This window comes from Neltuma alba, unplaced genomic scaffold, assembly GCF_004799145.2.
Source record: "Neltuma alba isolate B1F8T4 unplaced genomic scaffold, ASM479914v2 tig00012816_pilon, whole genome shotgun sequence".
In the NCBI taxonomy this organism is placed as follows: Eukaryota; Viridiplantae; Streptophyta; class Magnoliopsida; order Fabales; family Fabaceae; genus Neltuma; species Neltuma alba.
Window position 1 is genome coordinate 1 of NW_021637209.1, and position 17,817 is coordinate 17,817.

The 17,817-nt window shown below is 35.3% G+C and overlaps 4 protein-coding genes across 8 annotated transcripts; 2 read left to right on the plus strand and 2 right to left on the minus strand.

The window, feature by feature from the left end:
• Positions 1–24: 24 nt before the first annotated feature.
• On the plus strand, positions 25–3,328 carry LOC114731268 (type 2 DNA topoisomerase 6 subunit B-like). The gene is made up of 5 exons (XM_028918412.1): positions 25–335; positions 1,022–1,154; positions 1,726–2,052; positions 2,184–2,312; positions 2,985–3,328. The coding sequence occupies exons 1-5, from the start codon at positions 220–222 to the stop codon at positions 3,285–3,287; spliced, it is 1,008 nt and encodes a 335-aa protein (XP_028774245.1). The 5' UTR covers positions 25–219; the 3' UTR covers positions 3,288–3,328.
• Positions 3,329–4,706: 1,378 nt separating this feature from the next.
• LOC114731265 (putative pentatricopeptide repeat-containing protein At3g49142) lies at positions 4,707–7,920 on the plus strand. Of its 5 annotated transcripts, none has more exons than XR_003738907.1 (3): positions 4,992–5,045; positions 5,145–7,571; positions 7,672–7,920. XR_003738907.1 is itself a non-coding variant. In XM_028918407.1 (2 exons), the coding sequence occupies exon 2, from the start codon at positions 5,248–5,250 to the stop codon at positions 7,267–7,269; it is 2,022 nt and encodes a 673-aa protein (XP_028774240.1). In that variant the 5' UTR covers positions 4,707–4,778; positions 5,145–5,247; the 3' UTR covers positions 7,270–7,711. The 5 variants fall into 5 exon arrangements, 3 of the variants coding, with proteins under 3 accessions (XP_028774240.1, XP_028774241.1, XP_028774239.1); XR_003738908.1 differs by having other exon boundaries at positions 5,145–7,553; XM_028918407.1 differs by lacking the exon at positions 4,992–5,045 and adding an exon at positions 4,707–4,778 and having other exon boundaries at positions 5,145–7,711.
• A 31-nt stretch (positions 7,921–7,951) lies between these two features.
• Positions 7,952–10,058, minus strand: LOC114731266 (galactinol synthase 1-like). Its single transcript, XM_028918409.1, has 4 exons — positions 9,630–10,058; positions 9,121–9,441; positions 8,508–8,642; positions 7,952–8,409 (listed from the first exon to the last, which is right to left on the minus strand). The coding sequence occupies exons 1-4, from the start codon at positions 9,960–9,962 to the stop codon at positions 8,182–8,184; spliced, it is 1,017 nt and encodes a 338-aa protein (XP_028774242.1). The 5' UTR covers positions 9,963–10,058; the 3' UTR covers positions 7,952–8,181.
• A 3,731-nt stretch (positions 10,059–13,789) lies between these two features.
• LOC114731267 (ADP-ribosylation factor 2) lies at positions 13,790–17,621 on the minus strand. Its single transcript, XM_028918410.1, has 7 exons — positions 17,530–17,621; positions 16,710–16,879; positions 15,014–15,084; positions 14,724–14,843; positions 14,453–14,571; positions 14,286–14,367; positions 13,790–14,083 (listed from the first exon to the last, which is right to left on the minus strand). The coding sequence occupies exons 2-7, from the start codon at positions 16,855–16,857 to the stop codon at positions 14,078–14,080; spliced, it is 546 nt and encodes a 181-aa protein (XP_028774243.1). The 5' UTR covers positions 16,858–16,879; positions 17,530–17,621; the 3' UTR covers positions 13,790–14,077.
• Between the last annotated feature and the right edge of the window lie 196 nt (positions 17,622–17,817).

Consider the following 17,817-nt stretch of genomic DNA (forward strand, 5'->3'; position numbering starts at 1 on the left):
ATTCTTGATTTCGCTATCAATAATTATTAATTATGCCAAATTAGAATGCTAAATTCGATGATCCTATAATCTGCTACAGAACCCTTGAACAAGACGTTGGGACGGATCTAGTAATTATAGCTTTAATATTTCATTCAGAATATTGCCATACAATTGGTGGCGGAAGATTGTGACGTTCCAGGATCACGATACGAAAAGGTTTTTCTTGCAAATAAGCCCATGCAGTCACCTATTTTGGCATCAAATCTTCAACATCTGAAATCAGGCTTTGAAGAATATGTCTTAACGCATGGGAATAGTTTAAATAGCAAGTGTAATTCTTGCTTCCCATGTTGGTAAGTCCATAATCTCATGATCAGAACCCCAGTTATTATTTAGAATCTATGATTTTATTCTGATGTTGGTAGATTGATTAATATGCTATGGTTAAGTCCGTCAGCAGCCGACCCTTACTATTCTATACATTAAGTAAGGTTACAACTAAAGTATCCTTTATATACCGTTCTAATGTGCACAGAGAATGCAATCATTGTAGTTCTCATGGTAACAAAAATCCAGTTTCATACATGTACGTCGCATTATCTGGTACCGCAAACCAGTTAAATCCTTCACCGGAAGTACTACTGTTTAAGGTTATTTCTGCTGAATTCTACAAGGTGTTGTCGTTCATTATGTAGCAGCACCCAAACTGTGATATGATCAAAGTACTAATCTTTTTTGTGTCTCACATCAAACTGCTTCTTTTGTGAAATTTTCCTGTTTTATTAATCCTTAGTTAGATCCGTTGAAAATGATGTTGATATGTAATATCACATATATTTGGAGGCAAATTCTCACAATATTCACTGACACAAAAAAGTCTCACATTAAGTAGAATTGGAGTTAAGAAACTATGTTCTCCATCCATAATTCTGTGAGAAGTTCAAAATCTTCATTTTCTTGGTAATCAGAAAAGAATCTCTAGATTCACAAGTCATGTACTGATAGACTTGGAACTATTTACCTTGTGAGCCTTTGTTAGGGAGCATCTCAAGGTTGGGAGTGGACGAGCATGCTGCTCGGAAACTGAACTGGTGATGGAAGCAGTGATAGTAATAAGTAATGTATCAAAGGACAACAGTACATGCTTGAGAGAAAGTGGTGATAAAACAGAGGTTCTTCACTAAATTTCTTGAGCTATAAGTTTCAGTTCTGTTTTGTATTGAACAATAAATAATCAACAGTAGCATTTACATGCAAGTCAGTCTACCGGTAGTGCGTGTATGTGTACAGACAAACTAGGATATCTGGCATTAACTTTTGTATGCTCATTATCTTTGATAGTTTGGGGAGGCAGCTTAGCTCCATGGTAATGTTTGTAGAGTTAGTTTGTGGATATTACTTTCAACATTTATCTGGTATGAGATCAATATTGTCATGGAAATATCTCGTACAGAGTTACTGAAAAAGGTTTGCATTGTCATAGATGTTTATGATACGCTGACATTGATGATACTTTTGAGATTAGCCATCCATGAAAAATGTTTGCAATAAGCTGAAAAATATCCAAGCAGAAGACAATATTTTCTGAAGTTAAAAGAAGTGATGATTCATTTTTACTAAAAAGTCAAAGATCATTATGGAGATTTGTCTTCATTTATTTATTATCCTTTTTGGACGCTCTATGTTTGTTATTTCCCAGATTCGCTTTATCATCCAATTAATGATGGCCTTGTCCAATATCAGGTTATGTATTTCAAAGATTTCTCACTTTGCACAATTCCTCAATCATCTATGAAGGCGTTGAAAAGCGTTGGCTGGAGAAGATATGGTTTGAATTTAACAGGCACAGCGCAGCAAGATGGCCGTGCATTAGTAGAATGGGAAAACTTGCCAACGGATACTCAAATTGATATTGTGCTTCACTCCTATCATCAACAATATCCAGCTTCTTCTGAGAAATCATTTGATGCTTTTCTTGAACAGACACATTACTGCATAGAAAGTAGCGCATATTTCAGTACGGAAATAGTACTTTATCTCTTGCCTATAGTACAGTTCGAAAAACATCTTGCTTATAGTAGATAAACTGGAGGACATATTTCTCCACATGCATTTAAGAATGAAAAATTTCTTCGTGCGACTGTGGTGCTTATATAGTTTCTTAATTTAAATGTGATAAACTTCCTTGACCTTTTGTTAAGACCATGATACGGGCACCAAGGAAAGAGTCTCAAACTGGTAGGAATCTTGTTAAAAGAGCCGTTAAACTCTCATTGGATGACTTGAAGAACAAGCATGCAGGAGCTCTTTTAAGTGCCCGTGCTACTAAGGTGAACCCTCTTCCTTCTTTTCGTCATCCCCCCTCCCCCTTCCCAAAGCACAAAAGCACACATTCACAAGCATATGTGAACACACGTCATGGGCCCTAATTGCTTCTATTGTCGAGTGTTTTCACTCTCACACCAAGACATATCAAACTCGCTTTACCGTATCAAGTTTGCAATTCTTTCAATTTTACCTTTTCTAATATCTTTGTGGCCCTTTTATTTTAACTTAGTGGGCTCCTTATGCCTTATACAGAGTTTGACAGATAAGTCCTGTTATTTATAACTTGTAAATTTGATATAACCTGCTGAAATAAAACAACAACCAGAATAGGAAAAGTGTACTGCAATAGTAAATGAGGAGAAATACTGAGGTTTTGCCTGTTAAATGTCAGAACGAATTGAATTAGTGCTACAAAAAGATTCTCATTGATTTTGGCCAAAACCCTTTTCCCCAATACAATCATTACAGCAAGCAACTCTGACAAAATACACAAAATACTGATGCAGAACCAATAAAAATAATGACGCAGAACCAATATGCACCATTGGCTTTCGAGAGGCCAGTCTCTCCTCTCCACAGTCAGTTTTCCAGCTCTGGCAGAATATCATAGCCTGTTGCAAATTTTATTACATATCGAATACTGATGATATTGATTTGGCTTCTTACAATTCCAGATCTGCAGTTATGCCCCTGATCTGGGAAAAACAATTGCTGGTTTGATTTTGTCCTCTAATGACTTGGAATTCCAAGGAGAATGCTTATCACTTCTTGGATTACAGTCTCAAAGAGTAGGAGCTGAAACTGTGGAAAACCGTATTGTACAAAGGATTGTTTCAGTGATAGAGATGAACGACAAAAAGGATCAGAAAACTCAAGAAGCTGCACCTTTCCTTTTTGATGACGACCGTCTCCGGGAAGAAGAGTTTCAAGAAAACGATGAAGAAGGTGATTATAACATGACGGCACTAGAAGATTAAAGTTTTATATATTTTACAAATTAGCCAGACGCTTCATTACTGAATCATCTTTCTTTTTGATGAAGTACGCCAAACCATTGGTTATTGAGGTAATATAAATCTGTTAATCTCTCTGTTTTTTTTGCTAACAATATAAATCTGTTAATCTGCTCATACATGAGTCCTGATGCTTGGGTTTTTCATTAGCATTTAGGATACAAACCATTGTTAAATAGTCACAATTTATCTTGTTTTTGTTTTTCTATTTTATAACCATGGCTTAATAGTTTATTGTGGAAGATTCAACTACGACAACAATGAATGCCGTGCGCCGTACAAGAAGAAACATGAGACTGCATATTAATAATAATAACAACTTGTTATGGGCTTCTTTAAAAGGTATGGAGTGTATTAAATAGGTCAGAAAAAGTAGTGGGTTTAAAAAAATAAGTTAAAATTAGTTAAAAATAATAAATATGTAATAAATAAACTTACTTTCTTTTTTTTTCCAAACATGTTTTTATTTATAAGGGCCAGTAAAAAAGAAAGTACGAAACCTTTTAATTAATACAATATATAAAATTAATTCGGAATATAAATGGTAAAAATACATTAAATTTTCAAACAACCACATGTGAAATCTTATAAAAAGGATTAAGGTTCAAATTTCAAGTTCTTATAAAAAAGATCGGAGGGAGTAATAAATAGGTTACTCATTTAACAATTCATAAATACTGGAGTTTTATATAAGAAAAATAACAAAAAAAACTAAAAATTATTAAATCTTAAATCAGGTTTGACAACGACACTTCATTTTATGTTGATAATATTGAATTTATAAATAATAATTTTTTTTTATATTTCTTGTTTGGCATTTAGTATTTTTTAACTTTTTTTTATCGTTTTTCCTTTATATTATATGATATATTATTAATAATTTTTTTAACATAAAAAGGATTTAAACCCTTAATCTATACTTACACCCTACACCACTTGTATCTTTCGTGCTAAGTCCAAATTATTGGCAATTCAATAGAGTTTTTATGCTAGAAAAATTATACAATTTTAAGTAATTTAAGTTATTATGTCTTTTGTGGCCAAACAAAAAGTAATTTTGTCAATATCAAAATATCTAGTTGAAAATAAGTTTTAAACCTTGTGCACCCTGCGGCCCTTGCTGAGTAATGCAATTTTCAGTTGTCCTAATACAACTAAATTAGTTACGTTCATAATTTATTGCACGACACATCGCCAAGAAAAAGGAAAAAAAAAAAACCAACAACCAAAAACCAAAAACTCAAAAATGCCTTCTCCCGCGACCGAATTGGCGCCACCATCTTCTTCCCTGTCGTTGCCATTTGCCCATTTCCACAGACCGCAAGGAAGGCTTTTCAGGTGAAGTCGTTTTTTGCTGGCGGGGTTCCCTCTGCGACGGAGCAACTATCAAAGGGAATCGATTATTACAGCATCATCCAAGGGGTTTTATTCAAATGTGGCCCAACTCCTATTCAGGTACTTCTTTTATGCTTCGTTGATTTATTGTTTTGGAAGTGGGGATTGAGAGTTGTAAATTTAGTTTCACCTAGACATCGTTTAGCTTTCTGCTTATTTCTGTCATCTCCGGGATCGCATGTGCTGTCATTTTTCTCTTGTCTTGAAATGTGCGTGAAGAATTAAACCTGCATGTGTCACTGAAATATTAAACCTTCAAGTGGCATTGAAAAGTCAAGCCTGCGAGTGGAAGAGCAAATCAGAAATATCTTTCATTCATGTACACACGTAACTCACCTCTCAATCCTGGTCAAGTTCAACTGTCACTTTCTGCGATAAAACAGAACAGTACTTTTTATTTGATTATTTGTTTTTTTTTTCTTGCAGCCTAAAAATTAAATTTGTTGGGAAACAGAAACTGGGTATAAACGCAGTCGATTAAACACAAATTTCAGCGCCAAATACTCACATTGAAGGGAGCTTCAACTTCATGAAAGCTAGTTCTTTTCTTTCTCGTCAATTTTCACAATTACAAGTCTTGCTTTCATCGCTCCAAAAATCTTTACTGTTACCAGTAAATCTAAGTCTTGAAGAACTTATTGGCAAAGCATTAGACCAATATCCTGCAGTCAAAACCTTAAAGAATGTCCACTCTATCATATTTCGTTGCCATCTTCATCTGGACCCCTCTCTCGGAATCAAACTGATGAGGGCTTATGCTGCTAGAGGGGAAGTTCACCCGACACGCAAGCTGTTCGACGAAATTCCTGCAAAGAATGTTGTTTTCTATAATGTCATGATAAGGAGCTATGTGAACAACCACTTGTACAATGATGCACTGGAAGTTTTCAAGACCATGATTAATGGTGGCTTAGGTCCGGATAACTATACATACCCTTGTGTCCTAAAGGCCTGCTATTGCTCTGAAAATCTAAGATTTGGGCTGCAACTTCATGGGGCTGTGTTAAAGATTCGACTTGATTCGAATTTGTTTATTGGAAATGGTTTAATTGCCATGTATGGGAAATGTTGTCATTTATTCGAGGCACGACGAGTATTGGATGAGTTGCAAGGCAAAGATGTTGTTTCCTGGAATGCAATGGTTGTCGGGTATGCACAAAATGGACAATTTGATGACGCACTTGAGATTTGCCGGGAAATGAAGGTGTCAGGACAATGGCCTGATGCTGGTACGATGGCTAGCCTCATGCCAGCTATAAATAACACATCATCTGAAAATGTTTCATTTGTTAAGGATATGTTCATGAATTTAGAGAAGAAGACTTTGGTCTCATGGAATGTGATGATAGCTGTGTTTGTAAAAAATTCAATGCCCAACGAAGCTGTCAAGTTATATTTACAAATGGAAAAAAATAGGGTGGAGCCTGATGCGATCACCTTGGCTTGTGTTACGTTAGCCTGTGGGGATCTTTCGGCTCTGTCGCTTGGGAAAATAATTCATGAATATGTTGAGAGGAAGAAACTATGCCCCAATGTGATATTGGAGAATGCATTGATAGACATGTATGCTAGGTGTGGATGTCTAGAAGATGCAAGGGAAGTGTTTGACAGAATGAAGTTCCGTGACATTGCATCATGGACATCATTGATATCTGCTTATGCTATGACTGGGCAAGGTCGCAATGCTATCTTGCTCTTCAAAGAAATGCAAGATTCGGGTTTAAGTCCTGATTCCATTTCTTTTGTTGCTCTTCTCTCTGCTTGTAGCCATTCGGGTTTACTGGATGAAGGGAAGTTCTACTTTAAACAAATGACGGTTGATTATAAAATAGCCCCAAGGATTGAACATTTTGCATGCATGGTGGATGTCTTGGGACGTGCTGGGCAGGTTGATGAGGCCTATAATTTCATCATACAGATGCCTTTGGAACCTAATGAGAGAGTTTGGGGTGCTCTGCTTAGTGCTTGTCGCGTGTACTCCAACATGGATATTGGGCTTTTAGCAGCTGATAGACTTTTTCAGTTGGCCCCTGAGCAGTCAGGTTACTACGTGCTGTTATCTAATATATATGCAAAGGCTGGTAGATGGAAAGAAGTAACTGCTATTCGATCATTAATGAAGAGAAGAAAACTTAGGAAAACACCTGGAATCAGCAATGTTGAGCTGAATAATCAGATTTACACCTTTCTCGCTGGTGATAGATCTCACCCACAGTCAAAGGAGATATATGAAGAACTAGAGGTATTGGTGGGAAAGATGAAAGAATTAGGTTATGTCCCTGAGACTGATTCTGCTCTTCATGATGTGGAGGAAGAGGACAAGGAATACCATCTAGCTGTGCACAGTGAAAAGTTAGCTATTGTGTTCGCTATTTTGAATACACAACCTGGTTTTCCAATCAGAATTACAAAGAACCTTCGGGTCTGTGGAGATTGCCATATTGCTGCCAAGCTTATCTCCAAGATAGTTGAGCGTGAAATTATTGTTAGGGACACTCATCGATTCCACCAATTCAAAGATGGGATGTGCTCTTGTGGAGACTATTGGTGAGAGCCAACCTGATCAGTCTCTAATTGAGACTTTAACATTATTATTGACGGACTATTTAAGGCTTTATGGGGTCAAATTTTGGATCGAATATTATCTGAAGCTAATTGCCGTGAACTGCAAATCGGCAACTCTGGTGATCCTGTACATTGCTCAGCACACAAAAACAGATCCTGTATATGTAATACGATGGCCTGAGAAGATTGAGTATCTTGTTGAAGGAGTTTCTGATACCGGTATTGGAAGCTGCTTGAAAGAATTTCAAGACTGGAAGTTTTGTTGGGGAGGTATTACTGAGAATTGGGGTATGTGAAAAATTTGTCGTTAACACGATAAATTTGAATTTTCGTTCTTTAGCTTTCAATTATTTATTTACTTATTTGTTGTTTGTGCTCCTTGTAACAGATGGAATGCTTCGTGTTGACGCCACCAGTTTATTCTTAAATATCTAGGTTGCATGAGCACAAGATACATGGGCACCTAAAATTTCCATGAGCTTAGTCTTTCAAATAGCCGTAAAATTGAAATGATTGAAGGAGGTTCATATGCGTGTACAAGATTTTATCAGACTTTTGAATACATTCCAGCATTTGTAGTAATAACGCATTAGTTAGTCGTAAAATATTCTGGATGTTTAGCCAAATCGCAATAATGTAAAATCTAAAATATCGTGTACAACATCTTTTTACATAAGCAAAACGCCATGGTTTCCAATATATTGACAAGAAGAACGAGACAAAGCACGCCATCATACACTGCATATCCAAATCAATGAAGTCCATTAACAAACCTATATATATTTCTAACTACATCTTTGTCCAAGATCAAAGCCTAGCTTCATCCAACAGTCAAAAGGGGAGAACAAATATAAGAGAGTGATGGCCCTATAACACCAGCTTTAGGTATGGTTTCTTCTCAAGCAGCAGGAGGAGCAGGAACGAAAGAAATTTCGGGCTCTTCAGAAATGGAAGCCATAATTGGTGATCTTGATAAAGACTCTTCCTCAGCCACAACCTGCAAATGTTGAGCCTTAAAATCAAGGGATTTATCATTGTAAATGTTCCACCATTTTGCAACTAACATCTTTATGTCTTCCCTGTCCATGTTAGCTTCCTTGCCAGTGTACCTCCATGGTTTTGAACCCTATTTACATATAGAAAATGGAGATTTATAAGTCCTTTTTTTTTTTGTAAATCAGCACTCATGTTTATTTTATTAAAAAATTGTGACACGTCACTTACGGTTGCACAATAGTGGGCCACCTTAACCTTTGTCAGGTCCACATTCTCTGGATGACGCCATAACATAGGCAAAACCAGGTTGTATTCCAAAGGTAGAGGCTTGTATCGCTCTTGGAAGAACATATTCAGAAAATCCTATTAAGCCATTATTCCAGAAGTTTCAGTCAAAATTTGGTCTCCTTCGTTATCTTGAAAAGGTTAATAAAACATTAAGGTGTAAAAAATTGTCTTTCATCTTTCTTTTTGTCAAAATCGAATTGAAAACCTCTGTTGTGCATTGTGTGCGCGTAGTGGAGGTTTTACTCTTTGCAAAATGGAGTATGTTTAAAAGAAATATACATTAAAGAATACGGCTGTGCATATCGAACCTACATCTCACAATTAGGTATAAGACTTAAAATTTGGAAAAAATATAACTATCAAAAAATCTCATAACAAGTTAATGATAAGTTTTATTATAGAAAATGACAATGAAGTCCATTTTGCTTATTTGTTATTGAGACTTCTTCATGATTACGGAGATCTCATTCGCTTTATTTTTTTTCCTCTATCTCTCTCTAAATGCATTTTTTCAATTTATTTTGTGATTTTAGGGGATCCGAATAAAACTTACTTGCTCAGCAAAAGGAGTGGGAGGAGTGAGCTGGAGAGTGTGAAGAAGGCTGTGATAGGTAATTGGATTTGGCTCAAACACAAACATGCCAGCATTGAAATACAATGGAGGAGGAGACCCCATATGTGCAGGCCAAGCAACCTTACCCGGACATTGTTGGCAATATCCAACCTTGTACTGTGCTGAGTGGCTCCATGTTATCTCACAGAAGCAGTCCATCACTGCATACAAATATCCATCCTCTGTGTCGAACAAATGGTCTATGTTGTCGTATACTTGTATGTCCGCATCCAAATATATCATCTTCCTGTATCCTTCCAACTGCACAAATACACGCATTGAAAAAAGAAAAAAGAAGTTAACATTTGGTTTACTTATATGACAAGTATACAGTAAAGGCCATTTGTCGAACACAAGAAAAGCAAAAAAAGAGATCAACCTAATCGATGATATATACAAATAGAAAATGACCCAACAAAGATTGAAGAAGAAAGGTGTTTGGCACTCACATTCCAAATACGAAGCTTGGAATAGTTGATGACATAATAGGCCATGGCGAATTGAGTTTGATTTGGAGGAGGATAGATTGGTTCAATGTCATGAACAATACAGCCCTGAGACCTCAAAATCTGAAGATGCTCCTCAGGAACATCAGGCAAAGTAGCAACTACTAAAGGATATGCACTTTTCACTTTGCGTAAACCCTTAGCCAAACCCACCACACCTTTCATATAATCTCCATTTCCAGCCAAAAATGTCACATATGCTTTCTTTAAGCCCTCTCTGTTTGGCTTCGTGCCTGTTCCTGCAATCACCTCCTTTGTTAGTTCTTCATCGGCCATTTTATGAAACACTGATTCTAACTTCAATATGAGACACAATATGATAAGAACACTGTGACAAGATCGGATATATTGGTCTTGAAAAAGGCTTGTATTGTATATGATTTGAAGTCGCCAAAAAAAAAAAAAAAACAAAAGGTCTATATGATTTGAAGAAGGCTTTGTTTTTGAAGTATCAGTGTTTCCTGAAGGTGGGATTAATGCATAGCTTCGTTGAAGAAGTTTGTAGGAAGAGGATAAATTTGAGAAAAGAGAACAGAGAACCAGGAAATACGAAATAAAATTAAAGCTAGGTTTGATTGCTATGATGGTGGTCTTGCCCTTGTTTATATAAACTTCAAATGACTAGCAAATGCATGTTAAATTCAGCCCAAATGAAATTCCAAACCGGACTTTCTTATGTTTATCATGTTGCGCTGTTAAAAAAATGGTTTAGTGATCGTGACGATATAACTTATTTGATACGGATAAATTAATTTTGAATGTTATTAAATAATTCATGCCATGTGCAATAAAAATAATAATAATTCAGAGCAAGTGTGGGAAATTGATTGGAAAAAAAAAAAAAAAACTCTTCCGGTCCTTAATATAAGACCCAATTGTTGAGTTAGTTTTTGTCCTAAATATAAAACATATTTCTTATATTTATCAATTTTTTTCTAAATTACCCATATGGATACTCTCTCAACCATAATCAAGTAGAAAAGGGAGAGAGAGTGTTAAAAAAGATGATTATGGTGTTTTAGGAAAAATGTGTCACTTTTCTTATAATTAACTAATTTACCTAACTTCCTTAATCTAATCAAATTAGTTAAATGAGTTTTATATTAAGGACGGAGGAGTATTATAATAATGTGCCGGGTTGTAATAAAAATAATAATAATATGCTAGGTTTGATGATCACGGTTCATACCCTGCACAGGGCTAGCTTTATCATGAAAAGAGACGGTTGAGATTCGGATGCCGGTGGAATTGGGAGATTGAAGGAAGGTTTTAGTAGAATATGAAAGGTATATTTTATACTCCTTCAATCTTTAATATAAGATCTATTAACTAATTTGATTAAATTAAAAAAGTTAAGTAAGTTAGTTAATTATAAGAAATGTGACACATTATTATAAGAATTGCGACACATATTTTCTAAAACAATATAATCATCTTTCTTAATGCCCTATCTCTCTTTTCTACTTGATTGTGGTTGAGGGAGTATCCATAGAAATTTAAAGGAAATTGACAAATATGAAAAATGGGTTTTATATTTAGAACTAAAACTAACTCAACAATTAGGTTTATATTAAGGACCGGAAGAGTAATATCTATATATATATATGGCCATCAATTTTATAATATATATAATATACTATAATGTAAAATATTACCTTCAATTTTAAATATAAGACTCAGTTTATAGTATAAATTATACTATAAAGCAAATCTTATATTTAATATAAGATATGCAGTGGGCATTTAATGGTGTGCATCCCCATGAAAGTGAGTGGGTCTAATAGAGAAATTGTAATTTGTAGCATTTAGTTTAAAATATTTATGTTGATAGATTTTAAATTTTAATGAGATTTTTTTAATTGCAACTGTTTGTGTTAAAATTATCAATATTTAGCAGCATATAAAATCTTGAAAGGTGAAACAAGCTTAAAGGCAAAATAAGGAGGAAAGAAAAAGAAGTGATGGCAAAGAAAAGAACACGGTTTCTATAAGTATTTACTACTCATATTGATAATATAATATTTACCTTTTTTATTTAACTATTGTGTTTTTTAAAAGCACGTATTAGTTGAATAAAAAATCAGTTTAAATTTCTGAAACAAAAAAAAAAAAAAAGCTACAAAACACAAGACAGCATGGAAGCTCCTAGGCTCCTAGCTTAAGTTGCGTCTTATCTTTACAGGGAAATAATATCTCATTCTCTGTAAATTTTAAATTTTGAAGTAGAAATTCAAGCAAGCCAATTCAACGATCACTAATAATTACAGAGTTCTTTAAATTTCAGAGCAGCCCTTTTTTTTGGCATAAAGAATTTCACAACAACCTTATGAACGTTTGTTTACAAGATTACCTCCATGTGCACAATCACAACACTATTTTTTTATATCCGTTATTTAATTTTCTATTTTTAAAAAGTATGCTTCCTTTCATGGTTTTATATTCCATTTGTAGTTAAAAGCAAAACTAATGGCCTAAGCAAAGAATATATACTGAAGTACGAAGATATTGTTAGTTTGTCACTGAACATTCTGGAAGGAATTAAACATTAAATAAATATTATTTCAATATTTTATTTCTTCTGACTTTAAGTTAAATCGATATGACAATGATATAACTATTTAAACACTCGGAAGAATTTGTTTATTTTTCTATCATTTTTAATGGGATTTAACTATTTGAACTTGTCCAGTGGGAAGTCGCCAACCTTGCATTATATCACACGACATATCTTCCGTGCTTCATTAATTTAATTGGTTCACTGTCACTACATCAGATAACTCATTATTTTATATGATCACCAATTATATTTTTGACTTTTCATATAAAAAAAAGAAAGAAAGAAAAATTATTTGCTCCTCCCAACTCCCCCCCCCCTTCCAAGTCTCTAGACTAGATATCATCTCAATGCTTTATATCAAGTCTAAAATAGGCTGCGCTTTTCATGATTTGGGATAATGTGATTTGATGAATATTGATTTCTTATATATTCTATTATGTATAAAATATATTTTTTGCCATATATAAATATTGATATATTGATGTTTCCTTTCTCAGGTCCCGGCAAACTACTTCAAGGCCACTGCAGCATTAATACATGCTCAATCGTTGTTTGTTCTCATTGTTCAAGTTTGCTTGGGCTTGTTGCGTGCCACTGCCCACTTTTCATTATGAGAATATAGGTAGAAGGAACGAAGAGAAATGGACTTTAGAAGTAGACTTGGTACATAGAAAAGTAAGTAAAATCCAAGAAACAAAATATCAGACTAAATACTAAATCAATTAGAATAGTGGTTCAAAGACTCAGTAAATCAACTCAAAATTAAATTAGTCATATTAAAATAATATAATTTAATTAAAAATAACAAAATATAACATTAATAATTACTAATAACAAAATATAAAGAAATATAACAATAATTTGATAAAAATATAATATTGAGAATCTTGATCTTTACAATTTCTCAATAACTAAAATTAATAATTATTAATATCAAAATTACTATTAAAAACTGAATAAAAAAAATAAAAACAATAATAACATGACTATCCAAACCGATTCATCACCAATTTTTATTAGTTTACTCCAATTTAATCGAGTTGACACTAATTCAATTACTAGCCAGCTTATTACTTAAACCAAACCGAACTATTGATTGGTTTATTGGTTTTCTAATTAAACCGGTTGGTTCAATCTTTTTTTTTTTCACTGGTAAAATCTTACTCCTTTTTTTTTGGGTTTGTTTATGCGTGTTCGAGGATATTGTGTGTCAGACATGGAATAGACATGCATGGGAGAAGAGTGAGGGAGGGAGAGAACTTTTTTTTGTTGTTTCGTTGACAAGGGAGAAAGCTAAACGACTTAAAAGTGTGAAAATCTGAAGGGGTTTGAGTTTGGTGGAGGGTGAGAACAAATCTGAACAGAAGGACTGAATTGCAAGGATTTTAAGGGCTTGGATCCCCTGCAGCGAGTCATATGTGCAGTGTAAGAGTGCAAGAGAACTCACCAACGGCTCCATGAAAAGGCTCGATGATTAAGCATTATATAATCCCCATCTTCACAGACCATAGGGCGGTAATTGCAGAAGCGGCAGTTATGATAACAGTTTTCAGAAAAGGGATGGCGCATTGAATTAGTTTCCATGAGAGTTACAAACATTGCAGCCAAACCCAAATATAAAGCTCAGGTATCACATATCCCCCATCATGAAAACAAATTTCTACAACAGCTTTAGCCACTGAGTCCTACTACACCACAGAAGATAAACACAAAACCAATTTATCTCTCAAGAGATTCTGTTTTTCTTATATCGAAAAAGCCCAAAAAAAAAAAAGCTAGATAATATTCACCCCTGCATCCAGAATTACTCCCACAATAAGACTCCGAAAGAGCATCAGGCCTGTTGTGATAGAAAAATCAGGTAAGAATCACCACATGGCACATTTAAATGTTAACTAGTCAAGGTGAAGATCACATGCAAGCATAGAGGCATACAGCATGAACTTTGCCACCACTCTAAACTAACGAAATATCCAAAACCCTCCATCCATCATTAAGCATTGTTTTTAATCAATATTGCGGAGGGAAGGAATAGTAGCTACCTTGTTGGCTATATTGTTGGAAAGCCAATCCAAACCCTCATAAAGGCCTTCCCCAGAAGTTGCACAGGTGCTCTGGATATACCTGGAAAGATCGTAAAACAATAGTCCTGATCAGGATCGCTAATCCTATTAATGATAAATGACAATAAGGTGGTCAAATTCTTTACCAGTGGCGCTGCCTGAGAGAGTGGAGACCCAGCTTATCAGTGATCTCAGCAGCATTCATTGCATTGGGAAGATCTTGTTTGTTAGCAAATACAAGCAATACTGCATCTCTGAGTTCATCCTGAAAGATAATTAAAGGAAATAAAACATTTTAAACTTCCCCCATAATCAACAGAAAACCACTCAGAGCAAGCTAACATCAATTGCTAGACTAATGTATTAACAACATGGAGTCACATCACAGTAGGTAAAGGTAAATGCTGACAGAGGTACCTCATTCAACATTCTGTGCAACTCATCTCTTGCTTCAACGACTCTGTCCCTATCATTGCTGTCCACAACAAATATAAGGCCCTGTGTATTCTGGAAGTAATGCCTCCACAAGGGACGAATCTGCAAAACATTAAATGAAAAAAAAATAAATATCAAGCCATCAGCCTCCAGGACAAGAATATTTAAAAACGGTAAAAATTTTGTATTGTTTGGCAGTGAGATAGAAGTGGCCTACGTATCATGCACATCTATCAATATAAAAAAGAATGAAGAGGGATCAAAGTTTACACCTTGTCCTGACCACCAACATCCCAAACAGTGAAGCTAATATTCTTGTATTCAACGGTCTCCACATTAAACCCTGAAAAAGAGTGTTGGAAAAGCCCGTAAAAAAAGGGGTATTTAGTCGGGGAGGGGGGGGGGTTTACACAAAGGCATCACAAATGTTCAGGCTGATATATATGATACTAAAAAAACACTTCACATGCACAGGAATCAAAACAATAATATTAGAATCGCTACAGTAAGATCAAGGAAGGAGAAGAATAAATCAGTCTGGATGATCAGCCACAATAAAGACCTACTCAACCCTCAAAAGTGCAAACTAAACTCGGAATTGACAACCAAATGCTATCAAATTATGTGTGCCCATGCATATGGAAGCAGCTTCCGCTGTAATGTACACTAGCCAATATTTGTATCTCCAAAACAATCAATCAAGCAAAATTTTTTACTTTCACTCAACCATAACTCTTACATAAAATTATGTATGCCCGTACACTTTTCTGAAGTGGAAGAGAACAGAAAAGAAAGAGACAAACAAATATATACTTCACTATTTTCCCTTTTGTGGGTGTTCTTTTTTTTTCCTTTTTTTTTTCTTTTTTTTGGGGGGGGGGGTTGTGTTTGGCAATATGAAATAGAACCTATTGCAGGTAGAATTGCTGCAAGGAACCACTAAATAGACAAAAGGAAGGAAAGGCGATAATATCACTTTAGCCTTGCTTGTTCCTCAAGCTGATTCTGTCACTGCTCAATGCTCTGCAGCTCCTCTTTCTCTTTAAACCTAGCCGATGTGTTTTGCTTCAACAAATTCAAGCAGCACATTTCTCTCTTGAACTTGTAAACCTTCTAAACCTCTCTTTTCCAATTCTGAAAATAGATAGTAAATACGCCCGCTTCACTAACAACTTCATACTTTCTAGGAAATAAACTTCTTTACTTTGGCTTCCAAACCTTTTTACCCAATCAAGACTTCTCCTTTTTCACTTGGAGCCTCTAACCTCAAGTTATTGTAACTTATAGTGTAGCGCCTAATGTATACCTTTAGTATTAGACTAACTTGAATAAAACATGCCAGCCATATATCCAATGATCAAGTATGACGTTGGGAATTAGACAACTCATCCTTGAACTTCTACATGAACAGGTAACTCATAAATAAAGGATATCATGCTGATGCAAATTGAATATTTAAAATTTCAAACCAAAGATCCGTTCAAAACTTACCAGTAAAATTACAATGAGTATGATAATCAATCAAGAGTATTTACTGAATTAATGGTGCAACAAGTTGCATGTTGGATCTCATGTCAACTATCCAATATTTGGTGGCATGACTAAAATCTAAAGTGGCCGAATCATCTACAATTTTAGCATTCACTTTTCAAGGTTTCTCCATGGCTCCTGATCTGCTGCTAACGGGCCATGTGTAACACATCATGATTTCAAGAAAGCTTATCAACATATCAACAAAAACCAGTTACAAGAAAATATAAAAGGAGGGGCATTGGAGTGCATCCGTTAGAAGCACCTTTGTGTGGGAATTCAAAACGGCTCAAATGGGGATTTACCAATCCCATCGCCCCTCGTCTAATGTTTCTCCCCACATAAAAAAATAAAAGGACAAGGTTGTCCAAATACAAAAAGCATACAGCTCTTAAAATAAAACTTTAACTTAACAGCAAGTACAGTTCAGAAACTTACCAATGGTAGGAATTGTAGTAACGATCTCCCCAAGCTTGAGCTTATACAAGATGGTGGTCTTACCAGCAGCATCAAGACCCACCATGAGAATTCGCATTTCCTTTTTGGCAAAAAGCCGACTGAAAAGCTTCGTAAATGTCAGTCCCATTTCTCCTTCAAACGGCGGACCCCTACATATACCCATGCATAAAACATCAACCCGATAGAACATTTTAGAAGCAAGCTTCCAAGTGGTAAATTTTATTTTATCAAAGACAAATCTGTCTTAAACTTGTAAAGCATCCTAATTGTTGCGGGGAATCTAACCAAGCGGAGTCGTCAAAGGAAAATCAAGTTAATGCCACTTGATTTGGCCAGATCTCATGCTAATGAGACCACAGCGTCATACAACATGGTTCACAATTCGCATCGCATAATCTTTTGATGGCAACGGGAATGGATCGCACCGATCAAAATTACGATGTTAACATGGCATTCGAAGATATCCTGCCGGATTCATTACAATATTGAGAAAACAAAAAGATCAAAACAGTCCGTTTCCACAATAATCAGATCAACACAGGGAGAGAACAATAAAAAAGCCAAATACTGAAAATACCAATAAAAAACCTCAATAGAAACTTCATTCCATCGGAAAATCCAACTGAAATTCAATAATGAACTTAAAACTCGTATTCCCGAAATAATAAACGCCATAAACACTTGTGGAATGCAAAAATCCAAAGGAGAAAACAACAAGGAAAGAAACTTCAAAACCGATATTCCAAAAGGTTGAGGGGACTGATGAAACAGAAGCTGTGACCTTGGATACAAAATTTACCTTGAGAGATGTGCGCTTAAGGGATCTACTAAAATAAATCGCAGAGAACGAGAGACACGCGAGGGGTGAACGCTTTGGGCCAATGCCAATATGAGGGGTTTTATGGCAGAGGGGCACGGGTACGGAATTGTTTGTCCATAAGAGTTAGTTAAATTACGGAATTACCCTGGATCGGAAAAAAAAGTTGGAATGTGAGATTTGATCAGAAGCTTCCAAACGCGACAACCTTTTATTAATCTGACGCCAGTACTTATTTTATGGTTCTGGCGAGCTGGCTGTGTGGTTGAT